Source organism: Scyliorhinus canicula, chromosome 18, assembly GCF_902713615.1.
Source record: "Scyliorhinus canicula chromosome 18, sScyCan1.1, whole genome shotgun sequence".
In the NCBI taxonomy this organism is placed as follows: domain Eukaryota; kingdom Metazoa; phylum Chordata; class Chondrichthyes; order Carcharhiniformes; family Scyliorhinidae; genus Scyliorhinus; species Scyliorhinus canicula.
In genome coordinates, this window is record NC_052163.1 from 106077416 (window position 1) to 106091765 (window position 14350).

At 45.4% G+C, this 14350-nt stretch overlaps 1 protein-coding gene across 2 annotated transcripts in view; it reads right to left on the minus strand.

Annotated features, from left to right (window-relative positions):
* Positions 1 to 14350, minus strand: part of LOC119953728 (unconventional myosin-Va-like) — a 149281-nt gene that overhangs the window by 77128 nt on the left and 57803 nt on the right. For both annotated transcript variants that reach the window (XM_038778278.1, XM_038778277.1), the window contains exons 12-13: positions 3192 to 3332; positions 1858 to 1983 (exon numbers count right to left, since the gene is read on the minus strand). In XM_038778278.1, the coding sequence (XP_038634206.1) occupies positions 1858 to 1983; positions 3192 to 3332 (267 nt within the window). The remainder of the gene's footprint in view (positions 1 to 1857; positions 1984 to 3191; positions 3333 to 14350) is intronic.

A 14350-nucleotide genomic window follows, 5' to 3' on the forward strand; every position in this document is an offset into this window, starting at 1 on the left:
TTTCCGAAGTGCAGTCCGAGACTGTTCTGAGCATGTGACTACATACATCACTGTGGGTGGTGCCACGTAGTCCCAAGTTGACCCTTGCTCTGACAAACACCGTAATGCATGGAGGCATATATCACAATTCAACGAAGTCTTGATAGATCTTTCACAATCTTGGTCTGTCAAGAATGGTCATGGTACTCATTTTTGGTACTTGGGTTGTATGAAGTTTCTTCTCTTTCTACCATTTCAATTCAGAATCTTTTCCATCGACCATTTTATCACATTGGAAAAGCACTCATGACCATTTCAGCAATCTTGTTCTGGTCTCAGTTGCTTGCACAGTCTGAATTGCAGATTCTGCCGTCAATTTCAATGTTTTTACCTCTTCAGTTCATTTCCCATTGCCAAGGTACCATTCTTCAAGCATGTATTCTCCTGTTCCAATTCTTCACTGGAATCCTTATTTTCTAGTTGCTCTTCATGGAGTTCAGCTTATTCTAAATTCTCTCATTAATTGCTGCTTCATTTTGTAAATTTTTGTGCAACATTTTTCAAGTTTGCCGTCAGTCATTTTGTCTTCTCTAGAGCTTTAATTCTTTTTGCTGATTCCTCTTCACGTTCAAAAGTTGCTGGTTTCTTTTGAAGTCTTCAGTTTCTGCATTCAGAGGGGAATACCTCATGTTTTTACATTTCACAATTGGAACCTTCATTTCTACTTGTCTCAACTTTCAGCCGAACCCTTTCAGCTTCAGTGTTGGTCAGGTTGGAGCTGTTCCCTCCTCCAAGGTCTCATGTTGCTTGCGGATCTTTCTTTTTGAGAGTTGCCCTCCCATTTGAGGTCTTCTGATTTTCCTGTCCACAGGCATTTGTTCCATCTTGAAGTTGCCACTTAATATATTACCCCTTGAAGGGTGTTGTCGTAGTTGCTCTGATACAGTTGCTCTGATACAGTTAGCTCCCCTTTGCAGGTATATTTTTCAACAAATGTATCAATGCAGGTACAGAATGTCTCTGGCCGTTTCTTTTCTGTTACCAAGCAGCAGCACAGCATCCTCGTGTCAACCATTTTTTTAAGCTTTTGAACTAACGCAGTAATTCTTTGCCTTTTATCCAAAACCTTTCACATTTGAAGTCACGGCTCTTCCAGCTGCCAGCTCCACTAGGCCATCTTCTCTTGTTTTGTTATTTTAAAACTCTAAAGTTCCTTTTTTAAACCTTTGCCTCAGCCAGTCAATTTTACAAGTTTGTTTTTCCAACTCTGCCTTTCAGTTTCTTTAAACTGAGCATCTTTTAAATGTCCATCTTTTGATTCTACATTACACAGGGTCTGGCAATATCACAGTAGGGCCTATTCACCCAAAGAGAGCCATTGTGGTGAGTATTTCAGACTTCCCTTAAAACAGAACGCTCACAGGTGTCGAGGCTGAGGCAGTGTCATGATAATTTTATCTTCTTCACCAGATGTAAAGATGCACTTTCAGAGACTATTAGTAAGTTTTTTAAAAAGGTATTGTTCAGCAGCCATAAAGCTGCAGGTGGCGCCCTAAGTCTCCTGCCTAAAGGTTCTTACCCCCAGGATGATTATCCACTGAGCCCCAATTTATCCCCCAGGCGGGTGACCCTTAATTTGCTGTGTTACCCTTAAACTGAAGTGTTAAGTAAGCACAGGCTGAAATTTGAAATGTATGCTCCTTTAAAGTTCACTGGAATTTCACAAAATCCATTGTGCCCTTTGGTTCTTTTTTTGGACCCCAACCCTTCAATGTTATTCTTTTTAAAAAAAATATACAGACCAAATGACTGTGACAAAAAACTAACTGCATACAATAATTAGCTTGGGTTATAGATGTTAAAACTAAAACCACCTACATCAGCAGCAAAATGTAGAATAATGAAAGCAGAATTTGACATCCTGGGTTTCTGGAAGTGATGACTTGTCTGCTGGTGTCGGTCATACAGCTTTTGAGCCCACTTCTCATCTGTGCCATTAAGTATCTAAAAAAAAAATAAACACCATTTAGAGTGTCAACAAGTAGAGGGATCAAAATGTAACAAGTCAGTGGAAGGTAAAGGTTAACAATTCTGCATCATATTGGTTCACCATCATATTGGTTCACCAGCTTGGTGAGCAGAATTGTTACAATTTTGTTAATGCGGAGAGAGAATGTTTGCAATCAATATCAAACAATGAACTAATTTCCTCCATTTTGATTCATACTTTTCAATAAAAGCATCTAACTCCCTAAATCATACTCACAGGACAGCAACATGCAGAATTGCCATTTAAAAAAAAAAATCAACCCCTTCAACCTGATTCACAACACAAATAATTCTTCAAAAAGGAAAACTAAAAAATATTTTCTTTTCTCACATCGTCCATATCACCAATTGTCTCAAAAGCCAATTCTAGCAATTTTGTAATAATTGCAACTAATTCTTTTTGCCGCTGTTTTTTCAGGAATCTCTTAAATTAGCTCTAATCTGTTTTACAGGGGCTGGTTTAGCACACAGGTGCTGGTTTAGCACAGTGGGCTAAGACAGCTGGCTTGTAATACAGAACAAGACCAGCAGCACAGGTTCAATTCCCGTTCCAGCCTCCCCGAACAGACCCTGGAATGTGGTGACTCGGGGCTTTTCACAGTAACTTCTTTGAAGCCTACTTGTGACAATAAGTGATTATTATTTTTATTATTTGAAGAAAGGACAGACTGGCTAGCTAGCCAGAAAAACTGGTGATGGATTTTCGCAGGTGTTGGTGGAAAGGAAGAGGTTCCAATAAATGCTGCTAAGAACAAAACTGGGGCAACTGTGAAAATCGGCCAACTTTCCCACATGGCGTCTCGCCCCTGTTTGCTAAGGAATTGCATAGGGCAGCTCCCGGTGGTCAATATCATTTAGCAGGGGAGGGAATTAGACCTGAAGGTCTCAATGAAATGAGTGCTGCTTGCAGAGGGCACATTTACCTGCCATGAATACCTGGAGAAAATAAGTCAAATATCACTTATTTGGGGCTCAGTGTTTCAAGCTCCTTTTTAACCTTCATCTCTTCTGACTACACCCTCAGTATTTTGCACCATTAACTTCTTGCGTGTGTAACATTGGTCTCCCAACCAGAATAAGGTGAAGACATTTGCTCAGTTACATATAATCAAAATTAAATGGTCCTAAGTTTCACTGACTGATGAATGTACATTAATTCTTACCCTACATTCTTCATCTAGAAGATCCAAGATCCCAAGCTTTGCTTCAATGACATCAATACAAGGTTGATTGTCATAGTAATCAATTAGAGTCCATGGCAATCCTTCAGACAAGTACTCATCCTGCTCGAGCTTAAACACATGCTAGGAAGAAAAGATTCACACACATGGACAAAGATTAGACATCATAATTTAACATATAGCCACGGGTGAGAAAAGCTGTTTGGCGGCAATCTCCCTCCTCCCCCCACCTGCAAATTCTATGAAGAAATAACAGCCATTTATTGAAAAGATTTTACAGTTATGTTCCACAATAGCCCTCCATTACAAGCTACTGAAGGAAACTTTACAAACTTTAAAACTGCACAGAAAGAACCTCAAACGGCTATGCATGGCTATACACCCCCACCGTCCCTATTTGATGCATTATCTGGTAATATGACAAGTGGAGGTGTTTCATCATCAACTCTGTCCGTAAGATCCAGCTGACTAAATATAGACTCACTCGGAGCAATTATGGTGGCACATCTTCAGCAAAACAAGATTTGCGTTGCCTTGGTGAAATAGAAATATTCCGTGCATTAATATTGTGTTTGGTGGGGAGAACCAAAGAGCACAAGGAAAAAAAACAAAATAATTGCTTTAGTTGTGCAATGGGAGCTAATCAAGAATCATAGAATCCTTACAGTGCAGGAGGCCATTGAGTCTGCACTGGCCCTCTGTAGAGCACCCCACCCCACCCTATCCCTATAAGCCAATCAAACCTTTTGAAAACTAAGGGGAAATTTAGCAAGGCCAATCCACCTAACCTGCACACCTTTTGGACCATGGGAGGAATCTGGAGCACCCGGAGGAAACCCAAGCAGACATGAGGAGAACATGCAAACTCCACACAGTCACCCAAGCTCGAACTGAACCTGGGTCCCTGGCACTGTGAGGCAGCAGTGTTAACCACTGTGCCACCTAATCGAACAACTTAATCAAATGTTTTAAGGACAGGGGGAATTCAAAAAAACTCGGACAAAACAAAAGTTTGTTAAAATTGAGAGCATGGGGTTGGTGTCCACAGGAAAGGTGGTAGGGCAATTGCGGAGGGCCAGAAGGGCAATGTAGGAGTATGGGGAAAAAAACGAGCAGAATGTTGGTGCACCAACTGAGGAAGCAAGCAGCAATGAGGGACATCGGAAGGGGGAGGAAGGCAAGGTGGTGTCAGATCCAGAGGGGATGAATGAGGGTATTTGAGGCCTTCTACAGAAGGCTGTATGAGTCACAACCTCCACCTGGGGGAGGGCGGCATGAGGTGGGTTCTTGGATTGGGCTGGAGTTCCCACGGCTGGGGGAGAAGATGGACTTCCTAGGTTCGATGCAGGCGGTGAAGGCCCCAGGGTCAGATGGATTTCCAGCTGAGTTCCAGTAGATGTCTTTGTGCAGAGCTGGGGCCCCTGCTGTTGAGGATGTATCATGAGTAGAGAGGAAGGGGGGAGTGCTCTCCCTTCCCCCCCCCCCCCCCACATTGGCGCAGGTGTCTATCTCGTTGATTTTAAAGAATAATAAGGACCCAGAGCAGTGTGGGTCGTACCACCCGATTTCACTGTCATATGTAGATGCAAAGTTGTTAGCATCGTGTATAGGGGACTGGGTGACTGGTGTGACAGGAGAGGACCAGATGGGGGTTGTGAAGGGGGCAGCATATGTCGACAGATGCCCTTAGAGCAGAGGAGGCAGAAGTGGTGGTTGGAATGGACTCGGAGAAGGCTTTTGTTCTGGCCAAATAGGTGTGTTTGTTGGAGGTGCTGGGCCGGTTCAGGCTGACCAGGGTTTAGTGGATTGGGTTTGGCTGCTGTATAGGGCAAGATAGCTAGTGTCCGGGTGAATAGGACGAGTTCAGAATACTTCAGCTTCAACTGGGGGACGAGATAGTGGTGCCCGCTCTCCCCACTGCTTTTTGCTCTGCCGATGGAGCTGTTGGCAATGGCGTTCAGGGCGTTGAGCGGTTGGAGAGGGATTGAGCAGGCGTGGGTTGAACACAGCGTTTTGTGTATGCAGATTTCTGTTATATATCTCAGACCCTTTTGTAAGAAATATGGAGATCTTGAGGGAATTTGCCTGCATCTCTGGGTATAAATTGAACATGTGGAAAAGTGAGGTGTTCCAAATTAATGCCAGAGGGCAGGAGAGGCAGCTAGGGAGTTGCCATTCCGGGTGGTGGGCATGAGCTTTTGGTATCTCGGGATACAGGTGGCTCGGAGCAGAGCCCAGCTGCATAAATTGAATTTGGTGCAGCTAGTGGAGGATATGAAGTCGGACTGTGGGATGTTGCCTTTGTTGTTGGTAGGGTGCGCGCAGTGCTTAGAATTACGGTGCTGTCCAAGTTCTTGTTCGCGTTCCAAAATTTCCGCACTTTTGTTCCATCGGGCAGGAGATACAAAAGTCTAAGAACACGCAATAACAGGTTCAAAAACAGCTTCTTCCCCGCTGTTATTAGACACCTAAACGACCCTCTTATGGACCGATCTGATCTCTTCACACATCTTCTCTCCTGAGACTTCTGTATGCTTCACCCGATGCCCATGTATTTGATGTTTGCCCTATTATGTATTTTCTTTTCATGTAAAGAATGTTTTATCTTAGCTGCACGCAGAACAATACTTTTCACTGTAACTCGGTACTCGTGACAATAAACCAATCCAATCCTTTTTTAGGAAGGTGAATGGGTTAATTTTGAGGTTCATGTTGGCAGAAAAAAAAAAATCTGTGGGCGAGGAGGGTGTTTTTGGAAAGGGGGCGGGGGGGGGGGCTGGCTGGCAGGCACTGCCAGGTTTGCTGAATTAATATTGGGCTGCGAATATCGCAATGGTCAGGAAAGGAGCAGTGGAGGAGGGGTTGGTTTTGGGGCGGATGGAGGCAGCATTGTATAGGGGAATGGGTCTGAGGGCACACATGTTGGTACCCCTCCCGTTCTCACCAGCCTGACATTCAGTGGGCCTGGTGATGGTTTCAGAGTTGCGAGTCTGGAATTTGTGCAAGCAACATTTCAGGTTGGAAAGCATGGCAACAGGGCTGGATGTGAGGTTCCGGGGGTAGTGCAGGTGGGGATCGAGTACTTCAGGGACTTTTCTATTGGGGATAAGTTTGCAGGCTTGATAAAACGTATCAGTTGCCCGAGGGGAATAGGCTCAGGTGCCTGCAGGCGAGGAACTTTGTGTGAGGAAAAGAGGTGCAGTCGTTCTCAGGGCTGCCACCTCCGATGTTAAAAGACAAGCTGCTGTCTGAAGATGACGCTGAGGGGCGGCAGGGACACACACACACACACACACACACACACACACACACACACACACACACACACACACAGCGTATCATGTCCACATCTTCTGGGCATGTCCAAAGCGGAGATGGTTCTCGGACGCAACATCCAAGATTTTGGGTGTTGGGGTGGCAATATTCGGAGTCTCGGAAGAGCCGAAATTCCAGATGGGGAGAGAGGCTGATGTCCTGGTCTTTGCCTTCCTGGCGGAACTCAGCCGCCAAAGGCAGGTGGTATGGGTGAGTGACCTGGCAGAATTAGAAGCCGTTTATCAACTTCTTTAAAGTGAATTAAGGCGTCTGCTGGGGGTTGAGGGGTTTCATATGTTTTTGGGAGGGTGGGGTGAGTTGCAGGCTTGTCATCAGTTGCTGCAGTTGGCTTGTTTTTTTTTAAAAATCTGCTGTTATTTGTTCTGATATTTCTATGTATACATGCATGCCTTCAATAAAAATATTTTATTGATTGAGGTCACGGCCGTCAGAGGGAGGATGTAGCAAGATAGAAAGGTAAGAAACAGATGTGATCATGTGAGAGCACTTTTAAAGCTTTCTCCATTGATGGAGATCGTAGGGCTGCTAAAGAAACCAGGACATCAACAAGGGTTTTAAAAAACACTGACGGTAGAATTGAGCAAGACGAGCATGAAGAATAAACACAGCACAGTCCAAAGATGTGCAAGTTAGGTGGATTGACCATGCTAAATTGCCCTTAGGTGTCCCAAAAGGTTGGGTGGGGATACTGGGTTACAGGGTGGGTATGTGGGCAAGTAGGGTGCTCTTTCCAAGGGCTGGTGCACATTCAATGAACCGAATGGCCTCTTTCTGCACAGTAAATTCTGTGAAATCTACATTCCCTTGGGTCAAATGGCCATTTATCTACGTTAGCTGCCAGCCTCATTGTCTTAAGGTTGTTTGATCTCTCAGGTATGGAGGTTTTTCTGGTTGAACATGAACTGTTGGTTGTTAGACACAGATCTCCACTGTACAGCACCTTGCAGAGCTTTGTTGACTTCTACAATATTCGTCATGCTATCATGTGACTCATCATAACGTGGGCAATGTTTCCCCAGCCCCATATTAACACTTACTACCCAAACACCCTTACACTACACTATAGCCCCCAACAACTGCGTCCTTACCCAAACATATTTGCATTACATTTCCCACCAAGTCTCAAACTTGGAGGATTTACAACTCTTCCTGATCCTATTCTCTTCCCATTCGGAAGAGTATAGTAGTTACACCAAGTGAAAACTTGGGCGTTTTAAATAATTTAACATCTGGCTTGCTAGCTGCACTGTTGTTCATCGACAATCCATCTTCTTTGATTGAATACAATGGACTTATCCCATTCCTTCTGGAGGGAGTGTTGGCAGCGTTTGTTCTGTTCAATCCTAAAAGTGGACTCTTGTTTTCTTTCTCCATGAAGTTCACCATAATCTTCCTGGAAGTTGATCTCAAAAATGGAATCTTAATTTCCACTTGTTTCACCAAATCCGACCCAAATATTGGTTTCCTCCTAGCATCCAGTTATTTTCCAAACCTGTTAAACCTTTCCATTCAGCAACTACACTGGCGAGTGCATTTGTCCTTGCTTCAGATTTATCTGCAGAATACTTATACAACCTTAAACACTCCCACCTGGACATTCAGTTCCTTTTGGAATGTTTCCATCATGATTTAGGCTACTCTCTAAACTCTTCCAATGCCCTTATTAGGTCCTCAAATCTGTTTAAGTACCCAATTTGATTTCCCCAATTAAGGTGCAATTTAGCATGGACAATCCACCTATGCTGCACATTTTTGGGTTGTGGGGGTGAGACCAACACCGACACAGAGAATGTGCAAACTCCATACGGACAGGGACCCAGGGCCGGGATCGAACCCAGGTCCTCAATGCCGTGAGGCAGCAGTGCTAACCACTGCACCAACGTGCTGCTCGGTTTTAGAATTTTCATTCAGTTTTGTCAGGGTTTGCTATGATGAATGAAAATGAAAATGAAAATCGCTTATCGTCACGAGTAGGCTTCGAATGAAGTTATTGTCAAAAGCCCCTAGTCGCCACATTCCGGCGCCTGTTCGGGGAGGCTGTTACGGGAATCGAACCATGCTGCTGGCTTGCCTTGGTCGGCTTTCAAAGCCAGCGATTTAGCCCAGTGAGCTAAACATGTACTGTGGACCTCGTCTTTCATGTTCCAATGTCCAACCGTTCAATTCATCAGCCATTCATTTTGTTCTCGACATTGTCATAATAGACTTCTGACAACTTAATTTGCTTCTGCCAATTTATTTGGGCATTTCAAATACTCATTCAAGTGTTCTGCTTCCTGTGAGCGACACGCCAATATTCTCATCAGGTCAAGTTTTCATTGGCAAACTTCATTTTCCCATCTGAACTGAACAGATTCTCCTTAGCATGGCACAATTTCTGTGTGCTATCCTTCAACCTCCGTTTAATTTGACTTCTGATTGTTTACTGACACTTCGTGCTCATTTGTCAGAACCTCTTTCTCTTGCAACCGTTCAACACCGACAATCACACTTTTGGGTTCTTGATTTCTATTTCAGCCATGTCATTGCCCAACAATGGTTCTCAGTAAGTTTTGAGACAATGTTTTTCCTTCGAGGGGGTACGCGTCGAGCTGCGTGTACCGATTGATGGTCTGGCTGTAGTCCACCACCATTCAGTGTTTCTCCCCAGTCTTCACCACTACCTCCACATGCGAGACGAGTGAGAGGCTGTTGCTGGCCTCTATGTTGCCTTCCCGAAGCAGCCGCTGGATCTCGGACCCGATGAAGGTCCTGTCCTGGCTGCTGTACCGTCTGCTTCTGGTGGAGACGGGTTTGCAATCCGGGGTTAGGTTTGAGAATAGGGAAGGTGGGTCGACCTTTAGAGTCACGAGGCCGCACACAGTAAGGCTTGGTCGGGGACCGCCGAATTTCAATGTTAGGCTCCGGAGGTTACACTTGAAGTCCAGGCCGAGTAGCAGGGCAGCACAGAGGTTGGAGAGGACATAGAAGCGGAAGACGCTGAATTCAACGCCCTGGATCGTGAGCGTGGCTATACATTACCTCCAGATCGCCACGGAGTGGGACCCGGAGGCCAGGGTGATTCTCTGATTGGCAGAGTGTACCGCGAGGGAACAGCACCTTACTGTACTGTATCGGGATAGATGAAACTTTCGGTGCTCCCGGAGTCCAGCAGACAGGAGATTTCGTGCCCATCAATCTTCACACTGGTCGAGGCAGTGGCTAGATTGTGCGGGCAAGACTGGTCAATTGTGGCCAAGGAGAGTCGCGGCTGGTGTCGGAAGATGGGGTGCCCGGAGTGCATGGGTCCTGGTACAATGGTGGCGCCCATGTGCCGTGGGGGAGACAAGATGGTGGCGCCTTAAGATCCTGAGGTGGACAAGATGGCAGCACCCACAGGCCGCACGTGGCGGGGGTTGAAAAAGATGGTGGCGCCCATGGGCCACATGCGATCCGTTGGGGGGGGGGGGGAGAAGAGAAATGGCGGCACCCACTGGCCGCGCGTGGTCCGAGGAGGGGAAGATGGCGGCGCCCACTGTCCGTACGTGTGGGGGGGGGGGGGGGGGGGGGGGGGTTGGGGCGATAGCAGCAACTGAGCAGGCCTGGCACACCGTGGTGAAGTGCCCCTTCGTGCCGCAGCCCTTGCAAAGGGCGCTGCAGGCCGGGCAGCGTTGGTTTTGCTGCCCACTGAAGTAACACCTGGGGCCCCCAGAGTTGGCTGGCTGGCATGTGGCACAGGCGTAGGATTGGCTGAGTGGGGTCCCTGGTGGGGCGGCCGTCTGCGGAGTCCACGATGCGTAGGAGTGGGCCGCGCGGCCGGGGATGTAGGCCTGGATATCGCGCGAGGCAATAGTCATTGATAGCGCCAGCATTTTGGTTTCCGCGAGGTCGAACGTGGCACCCTCTAAAAGTCGCTGGCGGATGTGGTCTGACCCTACCCCCGTGACGAAAGCGTTTCACATGTGGAGGTTCGAATGTTCAGTGGCATGACGGCCTGACAGTCACAGTCTCTGACCAGGGGAATTAAAGCACGCCAGAAATCTTCTACGGACTCACCAGGGAGCTGACTAAGAGTAGTGAGTATGTGTATGGCAAAGAGAGTGTTCGTCCGCTGGGCGTAGTTCTCTTTCAGTAGCACCATGGCTTCATCGTAGGTCAGCGCGTCCTGCGTCCTGGATAAGCGGAAAAACGTTGGAGCTCAGGGACAAGTAGAGGATCTGGATCTTCTGAGCTTCCGGAATTTGATCTGGTGCCGACCTGATGCAAGCTTCAAAACCAGCAGGCAGGGACTACACTGTACCTGTAGTACAGGGTCTTATCACACCTCTCCTAATATATACAACAGTGGTGATTACCACACTGACGCTTCACGCTCCTTTGTCAGAACCCCTTTCTCTTGCAACCATTCAACACCGACAATTCTGATTGTCGGTTCTTGATTTTTATTTCAGTCATGTCATTTCCCAACAATGGTTCTCAGTTTTGAGACAATGTTTTTCCTTCTAGTTCCTTAATTTTCAGTATCAGATTTACATTTCCTGATCTAATTTCTCCCTTTTGTTTCTCTGCCTTTGCCTGCACCAGAACGTTGCCCTCGTTCAACAGGTGTTTCCATCTTGTTTTGGTTCTGTAATCTCACTACTCATGGCTTCACTGTCTGCCTGAAGTTTGGAACGCTCTACAGCTTCTCCTTTGCTTCCTTTTATATTCTGCTGGTTTTTCGGCTCTTCCTTGCTGAAGGAAACTGCCCACTTCTAATAGGTAAAAGGTTAACTGATTTAGCCAGTTGTGTAAAAACTAAAGCCCAGTTTAAAATCCATTTTAAAACGGATTTCATCATATAACTTCAAGCATAATTTAGATTACAAAGACATAGCTTGCAGAATTTGCAGTGGCAAAACACAGGATCTGAAACATTCAAAGAAACTAGCTCGAGCTTATGAAACATTTTTACTGATATCATCAACTGACCATTGTTTTAAATAGCAAAAGCTATGCAGCATACCAAAGGTCGCCATGACAACATGAACACACCATTGTTCAGAATTCAGATAGAAGCACAGTCAGCAATAAACCAGCAAAAACTAGAATTGATTCCAACACACACAAAAGTCTACAAATGGAACATATCCGAATACATGTTGCACATTGATGATTGACAACTAACCATCCAACCAAATGTATTAGAAACCCATCCAAGCCAATCAGCACATTGCAGGGGTAGGGACAGATGACTGATAACATTCTCCTTAAACATAGAAGTTCGGGAAGCCATTTTCCATCCGGATCAATCTGTACTTTTACTTGCCTATTCGCTATCCTCATTTTCATATTTGAGTAAATCTTATACCTGTGCCTGGTTCTATTCCAACTCCCTCTTCAAATTTGCCAATAATGGGAGTCAGAGCAATTTCCTCCTTGCACTTTTCAGGAGAAATGTACAGAGAGGTTGCGCAGGATTCACATTTGAGCCGATTGCATTCTTATCTTAATGTTCAACCCATGTGTTTCAAAGCTCCCTTGTATGTTGTGACACTTCAAATATATTTGATCAGATCTTTAACAGTTTGGTTCACTGAAGATTTTAGCATATCATGCTTTTTCCAAGGTATCTTGCGTTTTAAGTCTTCCAATTATAAGAGTCATAGAATTTACAGTGCAGAAGGAGGCCATTCAGCCCATCGGGTCTTCACCAGCTCTTGGAAAGAGTACCCTACCCAAGCCCAGTCCTCCATCTTACCCTCATAACCCAATAACCCCTCCCAACATTAAGGGTAATTTTGGACACCAAGGACAATTCCGCATAGCCAATCCACCTAACCGGCACATCTTTGGACTGTGGGAGGAAACCAGAGCTCCCGGAGGAAACCCACGCACACACAGGGAGAATGTGCAGACTCCGCACAGTGACCCAAGCCAGGAATCGAACCTTGGACCCTGGAGCTGTGGAGCAATTGTGCTAACCACTATGCTACCGTGCTGCCCTACAGTCCTTCCCTGTTAATTTCCTTGGATCCCATTTCTTTACTTTATTTTTATTATTGTGTTCCCTGTGGACCCATATTCGCGCCCAAGGTTCAAACAGCCTGCTTGCCAGGACACTGTTTCCCAGGTTTCATATTTTGGAAAGGAGAAGCCAGACTCTTCGACACCAAGTGGATCTTAGGAGCACAATCTTTGGAGGGAGTTGGTTCAATTGGTTAACTGGAAACCAATGGGTTAGTCATGTTAAATCGCTGGCTTTTAAAGCAGACCAAGCAGGCCAGCAGTACGGTTCGATTCCCGTACCAGCCTCCCTGGACAGGCACCGGAATGTGGCGACTAGGGGCTTTTCACAGTAACTTCATTGAAGCCTACTCGTGACAATAAGCGATTTTCATTTTCATTTCATGGACATGCTCTGCCTGGCAACAGTCAGTGATTGGTTCCCATGTGACGCTTTGAGAGAACTCGTGTTTAGACCTTGCAAGTGAAAGGAATGCACTCCTCTGCTTGAAGTGAAAACTACTCTATTGCTCTGAAAGCAGAGTGCCTGCCACACCCTTCACTGTGAACCTAAAATGATGCTGAGACTGGAGAGAAGGTGGACAACCTTGCCACAGAAAACAAAAGCCAGAGCTTCAGAAAGAGTCATCCCAATGCAAATTTAATCTTTCCTTTTCAGTGAGCAAGTGAGACAATAACTTACTGGGCTCAACCAAGGAACTCTTCTTGTAAAAAAAATCTAACTTCAGCTTGTTGCGACTCCGGGTCATAGGAGACTGGAATTGACTGCACACTAGCCCAGGGCATCTCGACACTTCAGCTGGAATATGAACTTTTTCCCTGTAGAATAGCTTCATTTTTCTTTTTGTTTTCAGCTTTCCTCCATCCACGGCCATCTTCTCACTCCACACTGCCACCTTCTGTTTCAGTTTGGGTAGCATGTTGGCATTTTCAAATAGTTCTACGTTTAAGTCTTTCAACCTCACTCCCTGGCACTAAATTCTTCCACTCGTGCACTTCATTGCACTGACATGATGTGAAAATCTTTTCTTTTGCCTCCCTCATCCTGGGGTCTCCTTGCCCTTTTGATGCTTTATCGGAGGGTTCTAGACCTTTCCTCAAGGTCTGCACTCTCCACAACCTGGGGAGTTTAAAATAGTTGTCAAAGGTTTGAAAGACTTCAGCAAAATGCAGTTGAGTCATCTATACCGAATCTTTTGATGGTGCTGCCAGTCATTTCACCAAATAGGTACAATAATATATTAACTTGTGCTTCCTCTGATTTCCTATTCTTATGGACACCTGGTCAGATCCAACAGTAGCCGAGATACTGGACGGGAACCGTAACATTTTTTATTTTTAAAGACTGCAGAAAGATCGATTCACTCCAGGAGTGATGACATATCAAAGAGAGCTTGGTTATTTTTATAAACAAAAAACTTTATTAAAACAAACGATAAACTTCAAACCTAACAAGGCCAGCTTACATGCATCTCTAACACTAACACATGGATCCCATTAAACAGCATGTGAAATGAGCATACAGCTCTCAACTCCACTTCTGCAGACAGGCAGAAGTGATAGTTGCATTGTTAGAAAATATTCCCTCGCAGTTACCAGTAGACCTCTTTTTGAAAGCCCATCTCTGTAGCAGCTGTTCATGACCTCTGCCAGTGGCTTTCAAAATCCTTCTTCCCCCACCTGTTCGAACAGGATTCTTTTTCTGAGTTGCACCCAGCCCCCAAAACATCTGGGGTGTCCAGACATGAACTCATCACTATTTGTGTTTTTGATTGTCCACTGCCGTTTACACAAAGGAACAAGGTCGTGCTCTAAATATG